The sequence below is a fragment of the Rhinoraja longicauda genome, chromosome 28, assembly GCF_053455715.1.
Source record: "Rhinoraja longicauda isolate Sanriku21f chromosome 28, sRhiLon1.1, whole genome shotgun sequence".
NCBI lineage: Eukaryota > Metazoa > Chordata > Chondrichthyes > Rajiformes > Arhynchobatidae > Rhinoraja > Rhinoraja longicauda.
The window spans coordinates 29,429,510-29,454,881 of record NC_135980.1 but is presented as its reverse complement, the minus strand read 5'-3'; the positions used below and the strand labels follow the sequence as shown (position 1 = coordinate 29,454,881).

General features: G+C 48.9%; 1 protein-coding gene across 2 annotated transcripts in view; it reads right to left on the bottom strand.

Annotated features, from left to right (window-relative positions):
* LOC144607264 (excitatory amino acid transporter 1-like) overlaps nucleotides 1-25,372 on the bottom strand; it is an 80,131-nt gene that overhangs the window by 19,300 nt on the left and 35,459 nt on the right. For both annotated transcript variants that reach the window (XM_078423985.1, XM_078423986.1), the window contains exons 2-4: nucleotides 14,446-14,708; nucleotides 5,774-5,911; nucleotides 176-380 (exon numbers count right to left, since the gene is read on the bottom strand). In XM_078423985.1, the coding sequence (XP_078280111.1) occupies nucleotides 176-380; nucleotides 5,774-5,911; nucleotides 14,446-14,708 (606 nt within the window). The remainder of the gene's footprint in view (nucleotides 1-175; nucleotides 381-5,773; nucleotides 5,912-14,445; nucleotides 14,709-25,372) is intronic.

Here is a 25,372-nt window from a genome sequence, read left to right as displayed (position 1 = left end):
TTACTTTCAGAAGTCTCTAAAGCTGGATAACCTCTGAAGAAGCGTGTCAAGTCTCGACCTGAAACGTCACCCGTCCCTTCTCTCCAGAGATGCTGCCCGTCCCGCTGAGTTACACCAGCGTAGTTGTGTCTATCTGTGACTGGGTAAGTGACTTCTCCCGTTGAGACTGACTGACCTGATCAGGTCCATGAAGGCATCCGCTGCCTGAACCTGCTCGATCTTGCCCTCCCGGTGCAGGTCGACCTTCGATCCTTTGCCCGGGTGGATGATCATCACCATGACGATACCGATGAAGACAGCGATGATGGTGGTGGTCATGTAGAAGACCACCGCTCGTAGCCCCATCTTCCCTGACGCTTTGCTGTCCAGCGCCGCCATTCCTGACCCACAACACAAAGAGCAGAGAAAGGTCAGACGGAACTGAGGGAAGGAAGCAGGTTTACACCGAAGACAGACACAAAAATGCTAGAGTAACTCAGCGGGACAGGCAGCATCTCTGGGGAGAAGGAGGGGCCTTCTTCAGAGGCTACGTCATGAGATTAGGATCAAGGAGAGATGAATGGCAAGATGATGTCAAGGCTTTCTGCCATTGCAACGATGGAGAGTGACTTCTTGAGTCTCTGCCCTGCTGAAGACAGATTCCACAAAGACTCCAAAGGGTGATTTTTCACTTTGGCCTCTGCACAGAAAACAAGCATTCGCTGCTCAGCTGCCTGCTTACACTCCAGCAAGTTTCTGAAGGAGGGTCTCGACCCGAAACGTCACCTATTCCTTCTCTCCAGAGATGCTGCCTGACCCGCTGAGTTACTCCAGCACTTTGTGTCTGTCTTCAATTTCAAATGAGGTTTCACTCACATGAACAGGTGAAAATTCCACACCTCATGTTTCCTTCAGCTTTATTTTTAGTGATTGTAACACCATTAATACACTTCATGTGCCAATTATTGTACCTCGTGTACAGCCATTATCCATAATTAATTTAATCTGTCATTATTCTGCAACGCCTGCATTTTATCTAACGCATTACACCGTTTCTAAGTTGTTTTTATTTCCAGTGACTCTTTCGTTTAGTTATCATGGAAACATTTGGTAAAGTTGCCTTGAGTTTATGAATCAAGATGATGAATGGTCCATTAGAGATGGCTCATGCTCATCAATGAGTTCCAGACGTCTGTGCAGGAGGGAACTGCAGGTGCTGGTTTATACTAAAGGTAGACACAAAGTGCTGGAGTAACTCAGCGGGTCAGGCAGCATCTCTGGAGGAAAGGAACTGGTGACGTTTTGGGTCGGAACCGTTAGAGTCACAGACTGATACAGCGTGGAAACAGGCCCTTCGGCCCAACTTGCCCACACCGACCAACATGTCCCATCTACACTAGTCCCACCTGCCCGCATTTGGCCCAAATCCCTCTAAACATGCCCTATCCATGTGTACCTGTCTAGATGTTTCTTAAATGCTGCAATAGTACCTCCCTCTGCTTGACAACACTCCGGCAGCTTATTCCACATGCCTACCACCCTATGTGTAAAAACGTAACCCTTCAGGTTCCTATTAAATCTTTGTCCTCTGGTTCTTGATTCCCCTACTCTGGGCAAGAGACTGTGCATTTACCCGATCTATTCCTCTCACGATTTTGTACACTTCTATAAGATCACTCCTCATCTTCCTGCGCTCCAAGGAATGGAGTCCTTGCTTGCTCAACCTCTCCCTGTAGCTCAGACCCTCGAGATCTGGCAACATCCTCGTAAATCCTCTCTGCACCCTTCCAACTTGACAACATCGTTCCCATAACATGGTGCCCAGAACTGAACACAATACTCTAAATGCGGCCTCACCAACGTTTTATATAAGTGCGACATGACTTCCCAACTTCTATGACACAAAATGCTGTAGTAACTCAACGGGACAGGCAGCATCTCTGGAGAAAAGGAATAGGTGACCTTTCCAGTCGAGATCCTTCTTCAGACTGACTTCTACACTCAGTACTCTGACTGATGAAGGCCAAAGTACCGATAACCTTCTTGACCCCCTATCTACCTGTGATCCCACTTTCAAGGACCTATGTACCTGCACTCCCAGATCCCTCTGCTTGACAACACTCCCCAGAGTCCTACCATTCACGGACTCCTGTGTAAACATAGAAACATAGAAAATAGGTGCAGGAGTAGGCCATTCGGCCCTTCGAGCTAGCACCGCCATTCAACATGATCATGGCTGATCATTTAAAATCAGTACCTCGTTCCAGCTTTCTCCCCATACTCCTGTAGCCCTAAGAGCTAAATCTAAATTTTGAGCGGCACGATGGCGCAGCGGTAGAGTTGCTGCCTTACAGCGAATGCAGCGCCGGAGACCCGGGTTCGATCCCGACTACGGGTGCCGTCTGTACGGAGTTTGTACGTTCACCCCGTGACCTGCGTGGGCTTTCTCCGAGATCTTCGGTTTCCTCCCACACTCCAAAGACGTGCAGGTTTGTAGGTTAATTGGTTGGTAAATGTAAAAATTGTCCCTAGTGAGTGTAGGATAGTGTTAGTGTGCGGGGATCACTGGTCGGCGCGGACCCGATGGGCCGAAAGGGCCTGTTTCCGCGTGGTTTCTCTAAACTAAACTAAACTAAACTAACTCTCTCTTGAAAACATTGTCCATCTGATGGTCAACCTATCTGAGATACATACGTCCTCAGTACTCACCGTCATTGAATGTATTTGTAATTACATGAGGTAATCCCTCTTCAGCATCCCTCTACCAGAAATATTGTTACTATTTGAACCCCATTTGGCGTTTAAAAGAAAAATTGCAATTTATCTCATAATGTCCAAACAATCAAATGACGATGGCCCCAATCAGTGGGTTCGTATGGCAACCAAATCAGCAATGACTTGGCAAATCACAGCCATGTATGATCCAAATTAAACCTGAGGCTTCTGAATGAAATATTTATCAGTCCAGCCCTGATTAGTGTAATTGCTGCTGACTCTCTGAATGTTAATTACCACTTTGAACAAAGGATTCTGTGCATCTGACTGAGGACAGGCAGGGTTTGGGACAGCGAAAAGCTCTTGGACAAAAGACTGATTGTTTTGTGAGGTTCTGGGGCTCGTGCCAGGAAAATATTTCCACACTGCTGTGTCCCTCAGTAAACATTCCCAGCGGGCGGTTAAGAAGAGAATTGGCACCTGCCCCAACTGCACTGACCACTCTCCATTGCTGAAGCAAAAACAACTGAATAAGTTATTAGCATTCCTCACGGATTAAAACAGGGGGAAACGGAGGGAGTGAGAGGGGAGATGAAAGTGTGTGTAGGAAGGAACTGCAGATGCTGGATTACACTGAAGAAAGGCACAAAATGCTGGAGTAACTCAGTGGGACAGGCAGCATCTCTGGAGAGAAGGAATGGTGTGTGTGCATGTGCGTGTCTGTGTGCATGTGTGCGTGCGTGTGTGCATGTGCGTGCATGTGTGTCTGTGTGTATGTGCATGTGTGTGTGTGCGTGTGTGGGTGCATGTGTGTGTGTCTGTGTGTGACAATAGACAATAGGTGCAGGAGGAGGCCATTTGGCCCTTCGAGCCAGCACCGCCATTCAATGTGATCATGGCTGTTCATTCTCAATCAGTACCCCGTTCCTGCCTTCTCCCCATACCCCCTGACTCCGCTATCCTTAAGAGCTCTATCTAGCTCTCTCTTGAATGCATTCAGAGAATTGGCCTCCACTGCCTTCTGAGGCAGAGAATTCCACAGATTCACAACTCTCTGACTGAAAAAGTTTTTCCTCATCTCAGTTCTAAATGGCCTACCCCTTATTCTTAAACTGTGGCCCCTTGTTCTGGACTCCCCCAACATTGGGAACATGTTTCCTGCCTCAAACGTGCCCAACCCCTAAATCTCCTCTCATCCTTCTAAATTCCAGTGCTGGTTAATACACAATAGGACACAAAGCGCTGGAGTAACTCAGCAGGTCAGGCAACGCTAATTAGCCTACAAACCTGCACTTCTTTGGAGTGTGGGAGGAAACCGGAGCACCCGGAGAAAAACCCACGCAGGTCACGGGGAGAACATACAAACTCTGTAAAGGCAGCACCCGTAGTCAGGATTGAACCCGGGTCTCTGGCGCTGTGAGGCAGCAACTCTACATGCTTTAAGTGGTTTAATGGTAAAAGTGGTTTACAATACAATATATCTTTATTGTCATTGTACAGGGGTACAACGAGATTGGGAATGCGCCTCCCATACGATGCAATAAATTAATTAGCAAGTCAGTATTAATTTAAACAACCCAATGAAACAAATTGTAACAGTTTTAAAACAGAATAAAGTGCAAGTAGATCTGTGCCGGATCACTGCGCGATGTGACCATCCGGCTCAGCAGGACCAGTTCATGGCAGCTATGGCCCTGGGGATGAAGCTGTTCCTGAGTCTGGAGGTGCGGGCGTAGAAGGCCTTGTATCGTCTGCCCGATGGTAGAAGTTCGAACGGACTGTTGCAGGGGTGTGAAGAGTCTTTGTGGATGCTGGTGGCTTTTCTGAGGCATCGTGTGTTGTAGATGCCCTCCAAGGCTGGTAGCTGTGTTCCGATGGTCCTCTGAGCTCTATGGACTGCCCGCTGAAGAGCTTTCCTCTCTGCCTCCGTGCAGCTGAGGTACCACACAGGGATGCCACGGGCGCTGTCTGTACGGAGTTTGCACGTTCTCCACGTGACCCGCGTGGGGTTTCTCCAGGTGCTCCTCTTTTCTCCCACATTCCAAAGTCGTGCAGGTTTGTTGGTTGATTGGCTTGGTATAAATGTAAACTGTCCCTAGTGTGTGTAGGATAGTGTGAGTGTGCGGGGATCGCTGGTCGGTGCGGACTCGGTGGGCCGAAGGGCCTGTTTCCGTGCTGCATCTCTCAGCTAAACTTAAATACTGAGCCTGCGTACACCGTATCTCTAAACTAAACTAAACTTGGTTAGTTAGATTTCAATTATCCCTTGTGGATCCAATTATCCGTGAGGCGCCTGTTTATGGGATCCCCTTCCCAGGTATGATGTTTCCCTGAGTACATATCTTGCTTCTGGTTTCAGCAAGATCTCGGAGAAAACCCACGCAGGTCATGGGGAGAACGTACAAAACTCCCTACGGTCGGGATCGGGATCGGACCCGGGCTTCTGGCGTTATGAGGCGGCAACTCTACCGCCCATTATCCTGTATCTGTACACTGTAGATAGCTTGATTGTAAGCATGTATCGTGGTTCCGCTGACTTGATGGCACGCAATGATAAAAGCTTTTCGCTGTTCCCCGGTACACGTGACAATAAACGAAACTAAACTGAGGCAGTAACTCTACCGCTGTGCCACTGAACTGCCCATAACTGCTTTCTCTCTATTTTCCTTTTCCTAAATAGTAAGGAACCTCTATTATTTAAGCCCTTTTCCTGCCATATCATCTATCTGTCTTCTCAGTAAATTGTTTGGTTGAATTTATTGTTGAAATGGACGGAGCTAGAGTTCACAAATTCATAAGTGCTAGGAGCAGAATCAGGCCATTCGGCCCATCAGGTCTCCTCCGCCATTCAATCATGGCCCCATCCCCTGACATCAGCCTGAAGAAGGGTCTCGACCCGAAACCTCACCCATTCCTTCTCTCCTGAGATGCTGCCTGACCCGCTGAGTTACTCCAGCATTTTGTGTCTACCTTCGATTTGTACCAGCACCTGCAGTTATTTTCCCACACCACATTTGGAGATGGTGAAGCCGAGGAAATGCCCTGGTCATGGAAACCAACGATCGGTTTAACCTCTTACCGGACACCAGACTGGACACGATGAGTGGCAACACCAACATCTGCAGCATTCGCATCAGGAGTTCGCCAGGGAAGGAGAAGTACTTGATCTCACGGTAGGAGAACTTGTAGGGCCGCAGGGTGAAGCCCAGAATGATACCTGTCAAAGAGCAGAGGGAACTTCAGCCTCAATCCAACACATTGACATTCAATTAAGTCACAGAGTCAGAGAGCGATACAGTGTGGAAACAGGCCCTTCAGCCCAACTTGCCCCTGAAGGGCCTGTTTCCGTGCTGTGGGACTTTATACAAAATCAGATGTTACTCTGGGTGCTAATTTCTGATGGATACCCAGTCCAGTTCAGTATGATGTACCGACTTTCACCTCCTCTGTGCATGACCAATAGCAATAAATAGTCAATGAAATAGGCATCATAGAGTCATAGAGTGATACAGTGTGGAAATGGGCCCTTCGGCCCAACTTGCCCACACTGACCAACATGCCCCATCTACACTAGTCCCACCTGCCTGCGCTTGGTCCGTATCCCTCCAAACCTGTCCTATCCATGTACCTGTCTAACTGTTTCTTAAACGTTGGGATAGTCCCAGCCTCAACCTCCTCCTCTGGCAGCTCCTTCCATACACCAACCACGCCTTTTGCGTGAAAAAGTTACCCCTCAGATTCCAATTGAATCTTTTCCCCTTCACCTTGAACCTATGTCCACTGGTCCTCGATTCCCCTACTCTGGGCAAGATTCTGTGCATCTGCCCAATCTATTACTCTCATGATTTTGTACACCTCTATAAGATCACCTCTCATCCTCCTGCGCTCCAACGAAGAGAGACCCAGCCTACTCAACCTCTCCCTGTAGGTCAGATCCTCTAGTCCTGGCAACATCCTCGTAAATCTTCCCTGAACCCTTTCAAGCTTGACGACATCTTTCCTATAACACGGTGCCCAGAACTTCAGTAATTTCCAACACAATTGCTTCCAAGATGGCGTCCAACCCAGGCGACTGTCTGCGTGCTAGCCACGGAAGCAGATCTACAGTCACACATTACAATCGCTCCACACTCTTAAATCTCTGCTCCTACACCAACATTTCTTACTTTAACTATAATTCCCCTTATCATGTATCTGTACACTGTGAATGGCTCGATTGTAATCATGTATTGTCTTTCTGCTGGCTGGATAATACGCAACAAAAGCTTTTCACTGTACCTCAGTACACGTGACAATAAACTAAACTGAAACTGTACATATGCTGGAGTAACTCAGCGGGTCAGACAGCATCTCTGGAGAAAAGGAATAGGTGATGTTTCGGGTTGAGACCCTTGTTCAGACCTTGTGAAAAACTTTTTCAGTCAGAGAGTTGTGAATCTGTGGAATTCTCCGCCTCAGAAGGCAGTGGAGGCCAATTCTCTGAATGCATTCAAGAGAGAGCTAGATAGAGCTCTTAAGGATAGCAGAGTCAGGGGGTATGGGGAGAAGGCAGGAACGGGGTACTGATTGAGAATGATCAGCCATGGTCACATTGAATGGCGGTGCTGGCTCGAAGGGCCGAATGGCCTCCTCCTGCACCTATTGTCTATTGTCTATTGAAAAGTCAGCCATTCCTTCTCTCCAGAGATGCTGTCTGACCCGCTGAGTTACTCCAGCATTCCGTGTCTGTCTTTGGTGTAAACGAGCAGCTGCACTTCCTTCTTACACGTTACTATGGGTGATTTTCTGCAACAACGATTTAATAGTAGTATTCAATAAAAACGGGTGAAATAAGAAGCATAAACAATTGTAAGTTGGTTTTTACTCCACTATTAAAACAAGAGGAAAGGTGTAAATAAGGGGGGGAGTTTTGTCACGATGAATGGAGGAGGATAATAAAATGAAGCAGCCCCTCTGGCAAACGCCCGCTGGTTATGTGCAGGAAGGAACTGCAGGTGCTGGTTTAAACCGAAGATAGACACAAAATGCTGGAGTAACTCAGCGGGTCAGGCAGCATCTCTGGAGAGAAGGGATGGGTGACGTTTTGGGTCGAGATCCTTCTTCAGACTGAGAGTCAGGGGAGAGGGAGATCCGAGACCTGAAATATCACCCGTTCCTTCTCCCCAGAGATGCTGCCTGTCCCGCTGAGTTGCTCCAGCATGTTGCGAACAGCTGGTTAATCTTTATTGCCATTCCTAAAGTGCATTCCTTGAAAGCGATTATTATGATTGTTCCAGACCTTTAATTCCGTGAACTGATTCTGTCTTCTGGCTTGTGATTAAAAAAAAGTGTGTCAAATTTCAGCCAGTATTTCCCAGGATGTGCCAATATTTGTAGCAATGATGGAATAACTTTCTCATTTCTACTCGAAAACTTTTTTGCAAAAGGGCCATGCTTCAAAATCTTTAGCAAAAGCTTTTCACTGTATTCAAGAGAGAGTTAGATTTGGCTCTTCGGGCTAACGGAACCGAGGGATATGGGGAGAAAGCAGGAACGGGGCACTGATATTGGATGATCAGCCATGACCATATTGCATGGCGGTGCTGGCTCGAAGGGCCGAATGGCCTACTCCTGCACTGCACCTACTTTCTATTTTTCTGCCTCGGTACGCGTGACAATAAACTAAACTAATCTAAACGAAACAAGCATAGTTTACATAATTCCAAGCAAGCTGTGTAAAAAAGAAAGATTTAAAAAAATATATACTGCTGTGGCCCTATGTGTGCTGCAACCACTCATCTGCATTCCACAAATGTTGGAGAGCATATGAAGTTGCTAGAGAGCCGCTGGAGGAGCGGAAGGGCAGAATATAAACCATAATATTTTGCTTGGGCAGCTTACACCCCAGCGGTATGAACATTGACTTCTCCAACTTCATGTAACCCATGCTTTCCCTCTCTTTCCCCCCCCTCCAAGTTCTCCGACCACTCTGACTGTCCCCCTGATTACACGCTTGACCAAGTCCAAAAACATTATTAAACATTATTTAGGGCGGCACGGTGGCGCAGCGGTAGAGTTGCCGCCTTACAGTGAATGCAGCGCCGGAGACTCAGGTTCGATCCTGACTACGGGCGCCGTCTGTACGGAGTTTGTACGTTCTCCCCGTGACCTGCGTGGGTTTTCTCCGAGATCTTCGGTTTCCTCCCACACTCCAAAGACGTGCAGGTATGTAGGTTAATTGACTGGGTAAATGTAAAAATTGTCCCTAGTGTGTGTAGGATAGTGTTAATGTGCGAGGATCGCTGGGCGGAGCGGACTCGGTGGGCCGAAGGGCCTGTTTCCGCGCTGTATCTCTAAATCTAAAAAAAATCTAAATCTAAAGACCCCACCCATCTCCATCACGGACTGTTCGCCCTGCCTCCCTCTGGTCAAAGGTACTGCAGCACACGGAGCAAAACAGCCAGGTTCTGCAATACCTTCTTCCCCCGAGCCATCAGACTCTTGAATTCGCAATAATCCACCGCCATTATTTTATGTGCGAGTTAGTTATTTATTTTTTTAATCAATTTTTATTATTTGGCGTTACATTGTGATCCAGGTGCAACGGAATTTTGTTCAAATATGCACTCGTCTGGTGTATAGTTTTGAATGACAATAAAGTTATATTCATTCATTCATTCATTCATTCATTCCTTTTATCTCTGTTTGCTACGTTGCCACCTCTCCTAGCTAACAATGATCTATTCTACATTTTCATTGATCCCCATCTCTTTTGATCTCTTACACTTCCTTATCCCTGTGATTCCCTCTCCCCTGACGCTCATTCTGAAGAAGGGTCTCGACCCAAAACATCACCAATTCCTTCTATCTAGAGATACTGTCCGACCCGCTGAGTTACTCCAGCATTTTGTGTCTGAGACGACTTTGAAGTTCGTACAACTTGGGTGGGGGAGTTGATGGAGAGAGAGGGAATGCAAGGGTTACTTGAAAGTTAGAGAAATCAATATTCACATCAAATCTCAATTAGAAACATAGAAAATAGGTGCAGGAGGAGGCCGTTCAGCCCTTCGAGCCAGCACCGCCATTCATTGTGATCATGGCTGATCATCCACAATCAGTAACCTGTGCCCAACTTCCCCTCATATCCCTTGGTTCCACTAGCCCCCAGAGCTCTATCTAACTCTCACTTAAATTCATCCAGTGATTTGGCCTCCACTGCCCTCTGTGGCAGAGAATTCCACAAATTCACAACTCTCAAGTGAAAAAGTTTCCTTCTCACCTCAGTTTTAAATGGTCTCCCCAGGCTATTTCTTTTGCAACTGAAGGTTTGGCATGAGGACTATGGTGGAATACCAGGCCAGTTTTACAGAGGGACTGGGAGTAGTGGCGGAAGTGGCGGCGCCTAACGGCAGCGGCTCGCTAGCAGTCTGTTCGTCTTTTTTCCTTTTTTTTTGGTTGTGTGTCGGTGTTGGGATGGTTTTTGTATTTCTTTTGGTTGTGTATGTGTGGGGGGTGGTGGTGTGGGTGGGGGTGGCGGGGGGGGGGGGTGGGGGCAGGGTGCGGCTCGGCTGCGGGGCCTAACATCGCCCGGTGCGGCTCGGCCGCTGGACTTTACATCGCCCGGTGCGGCTTGGCCGTTAGACTTAACAGTGCCCGGTGCAGCTCGGCCGCGGGACTTAACATCGCCCGGTGCGGCTCGGCTGCGGGACTTTACATCGCCCGGTGCGGCTCGGCTGCGGGACTTTACATCGCTGGTGCGGCTCGACCACGGGACTTTTCATCGCTGGTGCGGCTCGGCTGCAGGGCTTAACATCGCCCGGTGCGGCTCGGCTGCGGGACTTTGCATCGCCCGTTGCGGCTCGGCTACGGGACTTTACATCGCCCGGTGCGGCTCGGCTGCGGGACTTAACATCACCCGGTGCGGCTCGGCTGCGGGACTTTACATCGCTGGTGCGGCTCGACCACGGGACTTAGCTGCGCAAGGCTTGGTCGCGGGGCCTTTCATCGCCCGCCTCGGCCACGAGACGTTTTAGTGCCCGGTGCGATTCGGCCGGGGGGACTTCCATCCCCTTGCGGGGACTGTGCGGGTCGGTTGGGGACGAGCTGTCTGTCCGTGGGCGTGGGGAAGAGAGTGGAAGTTTTGTTGCCTCCATCACAGTGAGGGGGTGTTTGGAGTCACTGTGATGGACGTTTGTGTTGGGGCTATGTGTCTTGTGTTCTTTTTTTCTGTGGCTGCTATGTAGTTTCGTTCGGTACTTCGGTGCCGAACGACAAATAAAGCTCTGTTATACTGTTATAGAGGGTTATGTGCGTACATGAGCACAAATCCTTGCAAGTGGCAGGATGTGGCGATAGAATGGTAAGCAAATCAATCATGTGTAAACTTGGAACTCATACATAGACGCTCAGTATTCAAAAGCAGTGAAGTCGTGTTGAGCTGATGTCCAATTCCAGCCACACAACATTAGGAACAACATGAAGGTCCAAGTGAAGGTGGTGGAAAGATCTTATCATAAGAGATAGGAGTAGAATTAGGCCATTCGGCCCATCAAGTCTACTCCGCCATTCAATCACGGCTGATCTATCTCTCCATCTCAACCCCATTCTCCTGCCTTCTCCCCGTAACCCCTGACATCCGTACTAATCAAGAATCAATCTACCTCTGCCTTAAAAATATCCACTGACTCGGCCTCCACAGCCTCCTGTGGCAAAGAATTCCACAGATTCACCACCCTCTGACTAAAGAAATTCCTCCTCAACTCCTTCCGAAGAGAAGGTCCTTTAATTCTGAGGCTGTGACCTCTGGTCATGGACTCTCCCACTATTGGAAACATCCTCTCCACATCCACTCTATCCAAGCCTTTCACTATTCCTTACGTTTCAATGAGGTCCCCCCTCATTCTTCTAAACTCCAGCAAGTACAGGCCAAGTGCTGACAAACGCTCATCAACATGTTCCTAAAGGTTTACTAGAACGTTTCAAGTGATGGGAAACTTCAGCCAAATGGTTCAACTGGAGAAGCAGGGACAGGCAAATTTAGTTTACAGATACAGCATGGAAACAGGCCCTTCAGCCCACCGAGTCCACACCGACCAACGATCGCCCGTACACCAGTTCTACGTTGGCCCAGTGTGGACCAAAGAAGGCAGAGAGGAGATTCCGTAGAAATGTGAGAGGATGAGGGGGAAAAGTTGTTTCCATTAGGCTACCCCCTCAGACAGTTGAGGAAATTCAGAGTCTCTCTGAGGATCCTTTGGTGCTTCTACTCTGGGGCTGTAGAAAGCATCTTGTCCGGGAACATCACAATCTGGTTTGGGAACAGCTCTGCCCAGGACAGGAAGGCCCTGCGGAGAATAGTGCGTTCGGCTGAACGCACCATGGGAACTACACTCGCCCCCCTGCAGGACCTATACATCAGGAGGTGCAGATCCAGAGCCAGCAACATTATAGGGGACCCCTACCACCCCAGCAACGGACTGTTCCAGCTGCTACGGTCAGGCAAACCCTCCGCTGTCACGCTGTGAAAACGGAGATGGAGTTTCTTCCCACAGGCCATCAGGACTGTTAACTCTCATATCACCAGGGACTAATTGAATTTACTGTATTAATTTATTTTTTGTGTTCAAATTTTTTTTTTCTATTCTGTTTTGTAGTTTAGCACAATCCGCAGGCATTGCCACTTTCATTTCACTGCACATCTTGTATATGTATGTAACAAATAAACTTGACTTGACTTGACCCCTGCCATGAGGAGTGGTGTAGGAAGGCACTGCAGATGCTGGTAAACACTGAAGATAGACACAGAGTGCTGGGTGATGTTTTGGGTCGGAACCCTTTCTGACCTGGATTCCAAAACGTCACCCATCCTTTTTCTCCAGAGATACTGCCTGTCCCGCTGAGTTACTCCCGCACTCTGTGTCTAGCCTTCTATTAGGAGATGGGCTCAAGGCGGGCCAGAGGACACAGATTTAGAATTTTAGGCAACAGAAACAAAGGTAGCGTCAGGAGATTTTTTTTTCCCGTGCAGGGAATAGTTGTGTTTGGAATTTCCTAACTGTAGGAATGGTGGAAGCATAATCAATCAGTGCTTTGAGAGAGATAACCACTTGAAAGATAGACACAAAAAGCTGGAGTAACTCAGCGGGACAGGCAGCATCGCTGGAGAGAAGGAATGGGTGACGGTTTGTGTCGAGACCCTTGTCTGAAGAAGGGTCTCGGCCTGAAACGTCACCCATCCCTTCTCCCCTTTTCACACAGCTTGCTTTGAATTATGTGAACAAAATGTTTAACTTTGTTAAAGATTTTGAAGCATGGCCCTTTTGCAAAAGGTTTTCGAGTAGAAATGAGAAAGTTATTCCATCATTGCTACAAATATTGGCACATCCTGGGAAACACTTGCTGAAATTTGACACACGATTTTTATCACAAGCCAGAAGACAGAATCAGTTCACGGTGTTAAAGTTCTTGAACAATCGTAATAATGAGTTTTGAAAGAGTGTGTGCTTTCAAGGAATGCACTTAAGGAATGGTAATAAAGATTAACCAGCTGTTCGCAAGATGGTGGAGCAACTCAGCGGGACAGGAAGCACCTCTGGAGAGAAGGGCAGTCACGGTGGCGCAGCGGTAGAGTTGCTGCCTTACAGCGAATGCAGCGCCGGAGACCCGGGTTCGATCCCGACTGCGGGTGCTGTCTGTACGGAGTTTGTACGTTCTCCCCGTGACCTGCGTGGGTTTTCTCCGAGATCTTCGGTTTCCTCCCACACTCCAAAGACGTACAGGTTTGTAGGTTAATTGGCTTGGTGTAAATGTAAAAATTGTCCCTAGTGGGTGTAGGATAATGTTAGTGTGCAGGGATCGCTGGTCGGCGCGGACCCGGTGGGCCGAAAGGGCCTGTTTTCACGCTGTATCTCTGAACTAAACTGGTGGTCTGAGAAACATGGAAGGCACTTGTCAATCATGTAGAATGCTGGTTGTATTTAGAACCATAGAGTCATACTGCATGGAAACAGGCCCTTCAGCCCAACGTGCCCTTTCTACACTCGTCCCATCTGCCTGCATTTGTCTGATGAAGGGTCTCAACCCGAAATGTCACCCATTCCTTCTCTCCAGAGATGCTGCCTGTCCCGCTGAGTTACTCCAGCTTTATGTGTCTATCTGCATTTGTTCCATATACCTCCAAATCTATCCTATCCATGTACCGATCTAAATGTTTCTTAAACGTTATCATAGTCCCTGCCTCAACTACCTCACCTGGCAGCTCATTCCATACACCCGCCACCCCTTGTATAAAAAATAGTTACCTCCCAGGTTCCTGTTAAATCTTTTCCTCCGTCAGTGGATATTTTTAAGGTAGAGATAGATTCTTGATTAGTACGGGTGTCAGAGGTTATGGGGAGAAGGCAGGAGAATGGGGTTAGGAGAGAGAGATAAATCAGCCAGGATTGAATGGCGGAGTAGACTTGATGGGCCGAATGGCCTAATTCTACTCCTATTCCTGATGGCCTTATGACCTTAAACCTACGTCCTCTGGGTCTCGATTCCCCAACTCTGGGCAAGAGACTGTGCATTTGCCCAATCTACTCCCCTCATGATTTTGCACACAAGTCTAACGCTGAGGTTATTTTGAGTTGACCATAATAAACATTGGTTTGAAACAGTTTAGTTGAGATGAAGTGCTCCCATGGACACACGCCACAGTTTTCACTGAAGATTGTTTAAGGGGATGGTGTGTGGATGTTTCTGTAGGTTGCCCCGTGCAGGGCGGGTTCTCACCCAGTATGACGGCAAGGACGGTGAGAAGGACAAACGCGTTTCTCTTGAGGAAGCTGAGGACGTTCTGCCAGGTGATGTTGCTCAGGCTCTTCTTGGCCCGCCCTGCCCGCTTCCTCAGGACCTTCTGCAGCTGCTGGACCCTGCTGTCCGCGGCACTCCTGTTGCCCGAGTCCTCATTCAGGAAGAGGCTGTTGACGTTGGTCTGCCGCTCGCTCATGTTCGAATCCCGCGCCCGCTCCGACACAACTCCGGCTGGGAGGAAACTGGAGAGAAGAGGAGGGGGAGGGGGGTGAAATCAAATATGCTGAAGTATCAACATGGAATGGAATGGAATACTTTATGGAATGAAATACTTTATTGTCACAGTGAAATTCTTTGCTTGCAAACCCAATCTACACCGATGAACCAAAACATTATGACCACTGACAGGCGAAGTGAATAACATTGGTTATCTTGTTACAATGGCACCTGTCAAGGGGTGGGATATATTAGGCAGCAAGTGAACAGTCAGTTCTTGAAGTTGATGTGTTGGATGCAGGAGAAATGGGCAGGAGTAAAGACCTGAGCGACTTTGACAAGGGCCAAATTGTTATGGCCAGACGACTGGGTCAGAGCATCTCTGAAAAGCCAAAGCTTGTGGGGTGCTCCCGGTCAGCAGTGGTGAGTACCGACCGACAGTGGTCCGAGGAGGGACAAACCACAAACCGGCGACAGACAGGGTGTTGGGCGCCCAAGGCTCATCGATGCGCGAGGGCAACGAAGGCTATCCCGTCTGGTCCGAACCGACAGAAGGTCGACTGTGGCACAAGTCACAGAAAATGTTAATGGTGGTCACGGGAGGAATGTGTCACAATACACAGTGCATCGCACCCTGCTGCGTATGGGGCTGCACACGGAGGACCAACAGCAGATTGGGCAGGTGGGCATAATGTTTTGGCTGATCGGTGTATATATTACTGAACGTCTCATCTTGTATGTATGTATCTATCTATCTATGCATGTTCCCAAAATACAGCCAAAACGGTACACGATAGCGCAACACTGTTAGGCCCACCTTACTCAACATTCGCCCGCGGTGTGCAGTAGCAAGTTTTGTTACATTTTAAAAGTAATTAACTTTATAAACTTTAATAAATGCACTCTCCCCCTGCGCAACAGTGTCAGGAGGACCAGCGCCCGTCCCGGCTTGCCCCGTGCCTGACCTTCCTCCCATGGTGCAGTGTGGCGGCAAGGATCAATGAAGATGGCCGCCAGCGGAACGAACATGCGGCAGTGCCTTGCTGCCGCTCTCCTGCTGCTGGCCGCCGCGTTGGCCGCCCGGGGCCGGGTGGGGGGGGGGGTTGTGGCCCCCTCTCCCCTTTCCTCTACCCCCCCTCGCCCACCCCCACCCCCGCCCCCGGCCCCGGAGGAGACTTCCCGGCCAGCAATGGGTTCACGGGTGGTCAGTTGGGGGAGGCTTGCCGGGCCCGGCGGCGGAGGCCCATCGACCCTGGGATCTCGCTGAGCGTTATTGGGGTAAATAAAATTGTGTTTAGAAGTTCATCAATGCAGGAGAGACAATAGACAATAAACAATAGGTGCAGGAGGAGGCCATTCGGCCCTTCGAGCCAGCACCGCCATTCAACGTGATCATGGCTGATCATTCTCAATCAGTATCCCGTTCCTGCCTTCTCCCCATACCCCCTGACTCCACTATCCTTAAGAGCTCTATCTAGCTCTCTCTTGAATGCATTCAGAGAATTGGCCTCCACTGCCTTCTGAGGCAGAGAATTCCACAGATTCACAACTCTCTGACTGAAAAAGGTTTTCCTCATCTCCGTTCTAAATGGCCTACCCCTTATTCTTAAACTGTGGTCCCTGGTTCTGGACTCCCCCAATATTGGGAACATGTTTCCTGCCTCTAACGTGTCCAACCCTTATACGTTTCGATAAGATCTCCTCTCATCATTCTAAATTCCAGTGTATACAAGCCTAGTCGCTCCAGTCTTTCAACATAGGACAGTCCCGCCATTCCGGGAATTAACCTAGTAATCCTATGCTGCACGCCCTCAATAGCAAGAATATCCTTCCTCAAATTTGGAGAGGTTTGGAGACAACAGGTCCATGGATCGTCTAGTGTAGACTAACAGCGGCCACCTACATACAGCGCTGACAAAGTTACAACGAATGCCAGCTCCTCCTTTGTTCTCCCCCCCTCACAGCGCCCCCCCCCCCACACCGCGTCCCCATTGACCATTGTTCTCCCCCCCCCCCGACCTCCCACCCCACACCGGTTCCCCCCCACACTGGGTCCCCCTTTGTTCTTCCCCCTCCCCTTGTTAGTGTCATCTAATATGCACCGGTGGGAAGCGGTGGGTCTCAACGCAACACCATTGCAGGACGATTAGAGGGGCCGTTGAGGGCAAGCTGCAGCCAGCTGCAATGAAAGTCCTGACCTTCCTGTTCCCTGGAGAAGTTCCACATAGCAGGGTGTTCCACTCTATGGCAAGACATACATGATCCCTTGACACTTGCAAGACTTAAACATTGGCTTTCACAGCAAATATCAATATTGCCCAATATTTTCCCCAAGTGTATTTTCTTCTTGCCCAGAAGTAACATACTAATTTGCTTAAATTGTCTAATACAAAACAAAATGCAAAACATATCTGTTGCGAAGACCTTACTATTATGCGGTAGATAGGACACAAAAAGCTGGAGTAACTCAGCGGGTCAAACAGCATCTCTGGAGAAATGGAGCAGTTGACGTCTTGGGTCAAAATACGTCTTCCATCTCCTACTCTCAGGCTGGTTTTGACCAGAAACGTCACCTATTCCTTTTCTCCAGAAATGCTGCCTGCCTGCCGAGAGTCAGATACTCTAGGGGCTAGCGGAATCAAGGGATATGGGGAGAAGGCAGGCACGGGTTACTGATTGTAGATGATCAGCCATGATCACAATGAATGGCGGTGCTGGCTCGAAGGGCCAAATGGCCTCCTCCTGCAACTATTTTCTATGTTTTTTATGACCCGCTGAGTTACTCCAGTATTTTGTGTCTATCTCCGGTGTAAACCAGCATCTGCGGTTCCTTCCGACACATTACTATCACGAGGGTCTCGATTACAATAGACAAGACAATAGACAATTGGTGCAGGAGTAGGCCATTCGGCCCTTCGAGCAAGGCCTACGCCTCCACCCCCACCTTAGTCGTTGTACTCGTTTCACTGTGGTCTTGTTTAAGTAAAATGGGTGGCATGGTGGCGCAGCGGAAGAGTTGCTGCCTCACAGCGCCAGGGACCCGGGTTCGATCCTGACTACGGGTGCTGTCTGTACGGAGTTTGTACGTTCTCCCCCGTGACTGCGTGGGTTTTCTCCGGGTGCTCCGGTTTCCTCCCACACTCCAGAGACGTACGGGTTTGTAGGTTAATTGGCTTGGTATAAATGTAACGTTGTCCCTAGTGTGTGTAGGATAGTGTTAACGTGCGGGTATCGCTGGTCAATAGACAACAGACAATAGGTGTAGGGGTAGGCCATTCGGCCCTTCGGCCCTTCACAATCAGTACCCCATTCCGGCCTTCTCCCCATACCCCCTGACTCCGCTATCCTTAAGAGCTCTATCTAGCTCTCTCTTGAAAGCATAGTGTGGGAAAATAACTGCAAATGCTGGAGTAACTCAGCGGGTCAGGCAGCATCTCAGGCAAGAAGGAATGGGTGATGTTTTGGGTCGAGACCCTTCTTCAGATCTCTTGAAAGCGTGGTCGGTGTGGACTCGGTGGGCCGAAGGGCCTGTATCTGCTCTGTTTCTCTAAACTAAACCAAACCGTTGAATTTCGCTCTGTGTATAACTCGTGATCGCCCTCCCCTCAACCAACAATGGACCATTGTGGGCTCCACCTTTCCTTGACCATCGATGCCTTTTGCATGTCTTCCATTCATTTGTTCTACAATCTCGCCACATCACATTTTTTTTAAACTGAAAATTAAAAACGAGAAATTCTGAAAGTACTTGGCAGATTGATCGCCATCAATGGAGAGATAAAGCAAATTTAACGGTCCGGGTTGATGAACTTTATAGACAATAGACAATAGGTGCAGGAGGAGGCCATTCGGCCCTACGAGCCAGCACCACCATTCAATGTGATCATGGCTGATCATTCTCAATCAGTACCCCGTTCCTGCCTTCTCCCCATACCCCCTGACTCCGCTGTCCTTAAGAGCTCTATCCAGCTCTCTCTTGAATGCATTCAGAGAATTGGCCTCCACCGCCTTCTGAGGCAGAGAATTCCACAGATTCACAACTCTCTGACTGAAAAAGTTTTTCCTCATCTCAGTTTTCCCTGGCAGCAACTCCCCCGCTGCGCCACCGTGCCGCCCCTGGCTGTCTGGATGCCATCTGTGAGGCCGTTATGCTCCAGCAGAAGGCAGACGGAGGAACGATTGATCGTCCTCGCATGTGTCTGTGTCAACATTCCACAAAAGATGGATCTTCTGATCTTCGGCGCGAGTTGAAAGCACGATAGATTTCAAAGCAACTTCCAGGGAAGGGCCTTTGGGGAAACACATCAGGCTTTCTGATGAGCAAGACCATTGTTTCTGTTGGAGACCAGAGGTCAGGGTGAAAATCACCCCCCCACCCCCCAGAAGCTATTTGTGAGGGGAAGACAAACACAACGTGGAACGTTTTGTTCAAAGGCATCAATAGAATGCAATTGAACCATGTCGTGACGATGGCCAGAAGTGAAGCCAGTGGTGGAAGCAGCTGTGTGTCCCCCCCCACCCCAAGCAAGAGGGGGCCCTGGCGAGAGGGGAGGGTGCAGGGGCGAGTGGAAACTCCACTCTTCCATGAGAGTTTGGCATTCAACAAGTCCAGGGTGTCAGAAGTCAGAAAGGGAGGACCCGGCATGGGGGGGGGGGGGAACCAACATCAGGGAGGGTTGGGGGAAGAACAAAGGAGAACGCAGCGTGGGGGGACCGCCACGGCAGGCGGGCTTGGGGGGCTGAGGGGAACAAAGAAGGACCTGGCACTTTGTAACTTTGTCGGCGCCCTTCATGTGGTGACTCTTTGCATACCTTGGGCGTGCAAAGCGAAGATTATCACTGTGACAATAAAGTATCATTCATTCAATTCACGAGCCGATTTCAGCGAGCGGTGAAATTAATACATAAGTTCACGCCGACGGTGATGATCACAAATACACATTTGCTGTTCACGCACAACTTTGCAGAGAATTTGGATAGACACAAAATGCTGGATTAACTCAGCGGGACAGGCAGCATCTCTGGAGAGAAGGAACGGGCGACGTTTCCCAGTCGAGACCCTCCTTCAGACTCTTCAAACTCTAAATTCAAGAGAATTGAGCTTTGAATGGGAATGAAGGTTTGCAATTTGCAAGCCAGTGTAAAGGTTGATACAGGTGGATCTGACCAATTGTGTAGGAAGGATCTGCAGGTGCTGGTTTACACCAAAGATAGACACAAAGCGCCGGAGTAACTCAGCGGGTCAGGCAGCATCGGAGAAAAAGGATGGGGACAAAGTTTGAAGAAGTGTCCTGAACGGAAACGTCACCTATCCATGTTCTCCACAGATGCTGCCTGACCTGCTGGGTTACTCCAGCACTCTGTGAAACGTCATCTATCCATGTTCTCCTTAAATGCTGCCTGACCTGCTGAGTAACTCCAGCACTCCGTGAAACGTCACCCATCCATGTTCTCCACAGATGCTGCCTGACCCGCTGGGTTACTCCAGCACTCTGTGAAACATCACCTATCCATGTTCTCCAGAGATGCTGCCTGACCCGCTGAGTTACCCAGCACTCTGTGAAACCTCACCTATCCATGTTCTCCACAGATGCTGCCTGACCCGCTGAGTTACCCAGCACTCTGTGAAACCTCACCTATCCATGTTCTCCACAGATGCTGCCTGACCCGCTGAGTTACTCCAGCACTCTGTGTCTTTTCCATAAAGGTCTTAGTTTCCCGATAACCCTTCAGTATTCAGTCGAGGTTATTTTTAGCATTGTGTATCTCTACTTCATCATTGACTCTCGCCCAACAAGACGTGATCCTGTGATGGGTGAAACACAGGTAACTGTCCCGTTTGCAACACTTCAAACAGCACACAGACTATTGATGCAGTCACGGTTAACCCACTTTGTTTGGAAATACTATTTGCCAGGTAGATTTATTCCGTCTACAAACCATGATGTTTCTGTTGAAGATGATGCCAAATTAAACTAATTCCTTCTGGATTCACGAGATCCATGTTCCTTTATTCCCAGCGTACTCATATACCGATCGGAATGTTTCTTAAACACTGCCCTTTGTATCCGCTTCCACCACCATCCCTGGATGCGGGTACTATACCATTCTCTGTGTAAAAAAAACCCGACCTACACATCTCCTTTAGGTTGTCCTCCCTCTAATTGGAAAGCTATTTCCTTTAATATTCGTCATTTAAGTCATAGCAGTAGAATCAGGCCATTCGGCCCATCAAGTCTACTCTGCCATTCAATCATGGCTGATCTATCTCTCCCTCCTAACCCCATTCTCCTGCCTTCTCCCCATAACCCCTGACACCAGCACTAATCAATCCCTTAGAAAATGTCTCTGACTGTCGACCTTAACTATGCCTCTCATAGTCATAGAGTCAAAGAGTGATACAGTGTGGAAGCAGGCCCCTCGGCCCAACTCGCCCACACCGGCCAACATGTCCCAGCTATCCTAGTCCCACTTGCCTGCGCTTGGTCCATATCCCTCCAAACCTGTCCTATCCATGTAAAATAATAATGTTATCAACTTTAATCACGTCTCCTCTCAGCCTGTGGCCCTCCAGAGGAAACAATCTCAATTTGTCCACAGGACTGGTTATGGCGAATTACCTGTAATCCAACCTCCTCTGCACCCTGCAAAGCCCCTAGCAACCATCCTGCTGTCGGATAGAGCTCTTAATGATAGCGGAGTCAGGGGGTATGGGGAGAGGGCAGGAACGGGGCACTGATTGTAGATGATCAGCCATGAACACGGTGAATGGCGGTGCTGGCTCGAAGGGCCAAATGGCCTCCTCCTGCACCTATTGTCTATTGTCTATTGTAATGGGGCGACCAGAACTGCACGCAAACGCGGCCTAATCAAAGTTTTATAAAGCTGTAACATGACTTCTTGACTCTTACACTCAATGCCCTGAATGCTGAAGGCAAGCACATCATATGCCTTCTTTATCACTCTATTTACTTGTGTTACCACTCTAAGGAGACTATGGGTTTGGAGCCCAAGGTCCCTCTGTGCATCAGTGCAGTTACATGTCCCGGCATGAACTTCACAGTCCACGTTTCTATCACAAGCTCACAAGTACTAGGAGTAGAACTAGGCCATTCGGCCCATCGAGTCCACTCCACCATTCAATCGTGGCCGATCCCTGCCTCCTAATCCCATTTTCTGCCTTCTCCCCATCACCCTTGACACCCGCTCTAATCAAGAATTTGTCCATCTCTGCCTTAAAAATATCCACTGACTTGGCCTCCACAGCCCTCTGTGGCAATGAGTTCCACAGATTAACTGACCCGCTGACTAAAGAAGTTCCTCCTCATCACCTTTCTAAAAGAGCGTCCTTTGATTCTGAGGCCGTGACCTCTGGTCCTAGACTCTCCCACCAGTGGAATCATCCTCTCCACATCCACTCTAACCATGCCTTTAATGTGCGTGTCATCTGCAAATTTATTAACAAGCCTATCTACATCTTTGTCCAATTCGATGGTATATACGTCACCATCAACAGAGGTCTCGGCAGTGATCCCTGTCGACATTTCACCAAGAATAACATCACCACCCTGTTATTAGTTTGGTTTAGTTTAATTTAGAGATACAGCCCTTCGGCCCACCGAGTCCGCGCCGACCAGCGATCCCCGCACACTAACACCATCCTACACACACTAGGGACAATTTTTACATTTACCAAGCCAATTAACCTACAAACATGTACATCTTTGGAGTGTGGGAGGAAACCGAAGGTCTCGGAGATAAAACCCATGCAGTTCACGGGCAGAACGTACAAACTCCGTACAGACAGCGCCCGTAGTTGGGATTGAACCCGTGTCTGCCGGGGCTGTGGGGCAGCAACTCTACCGCCGCACCACCGTGTTGCCCATCTTCTATGGGTAGACCAGTTCTGCATCCAAACTACCGAGTCACCCGGACCCCATGCAGCTTAATCTCCTGGATCAGCCTGGCATGAAGGACATTGTCAAAGCCTTGTGCCATGTGCCACCGTCTACAAAATCATAGCTTCTTGTGGCAGTGGAGTGGGGGAACATAAGCTGGCACATCACGTGATGGGGAGGAAGACCTACTACAAACTAGCTTTCAGTATATATTTTAGCATCACAGAGTGATACAGTGCAGAACCAGGCCCTTCGGCCCAACCTGCCCACACCGGCCAACATGTCCCACCTACACCAGTCCCTCCTGCCCGCGTTTGGTCCACATCCTTCCAAACCTGTCCTATCCTTGTACCTGTCCACTAACTGTTCAAAGTATTCCGGTGAGATATTCATTCAAAGAATTTAAAAGCCACGTTGAAGCTAAATAGAGTATCCCAGCAGAAAGCACATTATTTCTTGAATCATTGAATAAGGGTGGCGCAGCGGTAGAGTTGCTGCCACACAGCGCCAGAGACCCGGGTTCCATCCTGACTGCGGGCGCTGCCTAAGCGGAGTTTGTACGTTCTTCCTATGACCGTGTGGGTTTTCTCCGGGAGCTCTGGTTTCCTCCCACACTCCAAAATATGGTACAGGGTTGTAGGCTGATTGGCTTCGGTAAAGTTGTAAAAATTGTCCCTAGTGTGCGCAGGATAGTGCTAGTGTACCGGGAGATCGCTGGTCGGTGCGGACTCGGTGGACTGAAGGGTCTGCTTCCACGCTGTATCTCTGAAGTCTGACGTCTAACGTCAAATTACCACAATCTCCCACACCTCCTCCAACCTCATCTATTGCATCCGCTGCTCTAGATGTCAACTTCTTTACATCGGCGAGACCAAATGCAGGATCGCCGATCGTTTCGCTCGACACCTTCGCTCAGTCCGCCTTAACCAACTGATCTCCCGGTGGCTGAGCACGTCAACTCCCCCTCCCACTCCCAGTCTGACCTTTCTGTCATGGGCCTCCTCCGGGGTCATAGTGAGGCCCACCGCAAATTGGAGGAACAGCACCTCATATTTCGCTTGGGCTGCTTGCAGCCCAGCGGTATGAACATTGACTTCTCTAACTTTAGATAGTTCCTCTGTCCCTCTCTTCCCCTCCCCTCTTCCCAGTTCTCCCACTGTCTTCCTGTCTCCACCTACATCCTTTCTTTGTCCCACCCTCCCTGACATCAGTCTGAAGAAGGGTCTCGACCCGAAACATCACCCATTCCTTCTCTCCTTAGATGCTGCCTGACAATAGACAATAGACAATAGACAATAGACAATAGGTGCAGGAGTAGGCCATTCAGCCCTTCGAGCCAGCACCGCCATTCAATGCGATCATGGCTGATCACTCTCAATCAGTACCCCGTTCCTGCCTTCTCCCCATACCCTCTCACTCCGCTATCCTTAAGAGCACTATCCAGCTCTCTCTTGAAAGCATCCAACGAACTGGCCTCCACTGCCTTCTGAGGCAGAGAATTCCACACCTTCACCACTCTCTGACTGAAAAAGTTCTTCCTCATCTCCGTTCTAAATGGCCTACCCCTTATTCTTAAACTGTGGCCCCTTGTTCTGGACTCCCCCAACATTGGGAACATGTTTCCTGCCTCTAATGTGTCCAATCCCCTAATTATCTTATATGTTTCAATAAGACCCCCCCTCATCCTTCTAAATTCCAGTGTATACAAGCCCAATCGCTCCAGCCTTTCAACATACGACAGTCCCGCCATTCCGGGAATTAACCTAGTGAACCTACGCTGCACGCCCTCCATAGCAAGAATATCCTTCCTCAAATTTGGAGACCAAAACTGCACACAGTACTCCAGGTGCGGTCTCACCAGGGCCCGGTACAACTGTAGAAGGACCTCTTTGCTCCTATACTCAACTCCTCTTGTTATGAAGGCCAACATTCCATTGGCTTTCTTCACTGCCTGCTGTACCTGCATGCTTCCTTTCATTGACTGATGCACTAGGACACCCAGATCTCGTTGAACTCCCCCTCCTCCTAACTTGACACCATTCAGATGATAATCTGCCTTTCTATTCTTACTTCCAAAGTGAATAACCTCACAACTGACCTGCTGAGTTACTCCAGCATTTTGCGATACTTTCGATTTGTACCAGCATCTGCAGTTATTTTCCTATGCGATCTCTGTTCAATCAGATTTGTGAAAGTTCAGTCTCTCAACATTGGAAAGCAACAAAGTCTACGCTTGTGACAAGATTCTTACGGAGTTCATTAGATGGTTCCAGTTTGGCACTTGGACACCAAGTGACTGTGACATACACCCCCGTGCCAGATGCCACAGACTACTTAGTTCTAATTAACAAGTAAAATAACATTTATTTCAGTTTTGTGGTGACACCTTTACAATGCCGGTTAATTGCTTGAAAATGATATTTTACTGCACTGGATGTGCACTTCAAACCTACTGGGAATATTTTACACGTGTTGGAAGGAACTGCAGATGCTGGTTTAAGCCAAAGATAGACACAAAGTGCCAGAGTAACTCAGCGGGTCAGGCAGCATCTCTGGAGAGAAGAAATGGGTGACGCATCGGGTCAAGACCCTTCTTCAGACAGTCTTCCCTCCACACTGATGTGCTGCTCGACAAAAGTACGTCAGTGTAATTACTGTGTAGGAAAAAAAACTGCAGATGCTGGTTAAAATCGAAGGTAGACGCACAATGCTGGAGTAACTCAGCGGGACATGCAGCATCTCAGGAGAGAAGGAATGGGTGACGCTTCTTCTGAAGAAGGGTCTCGACCCGA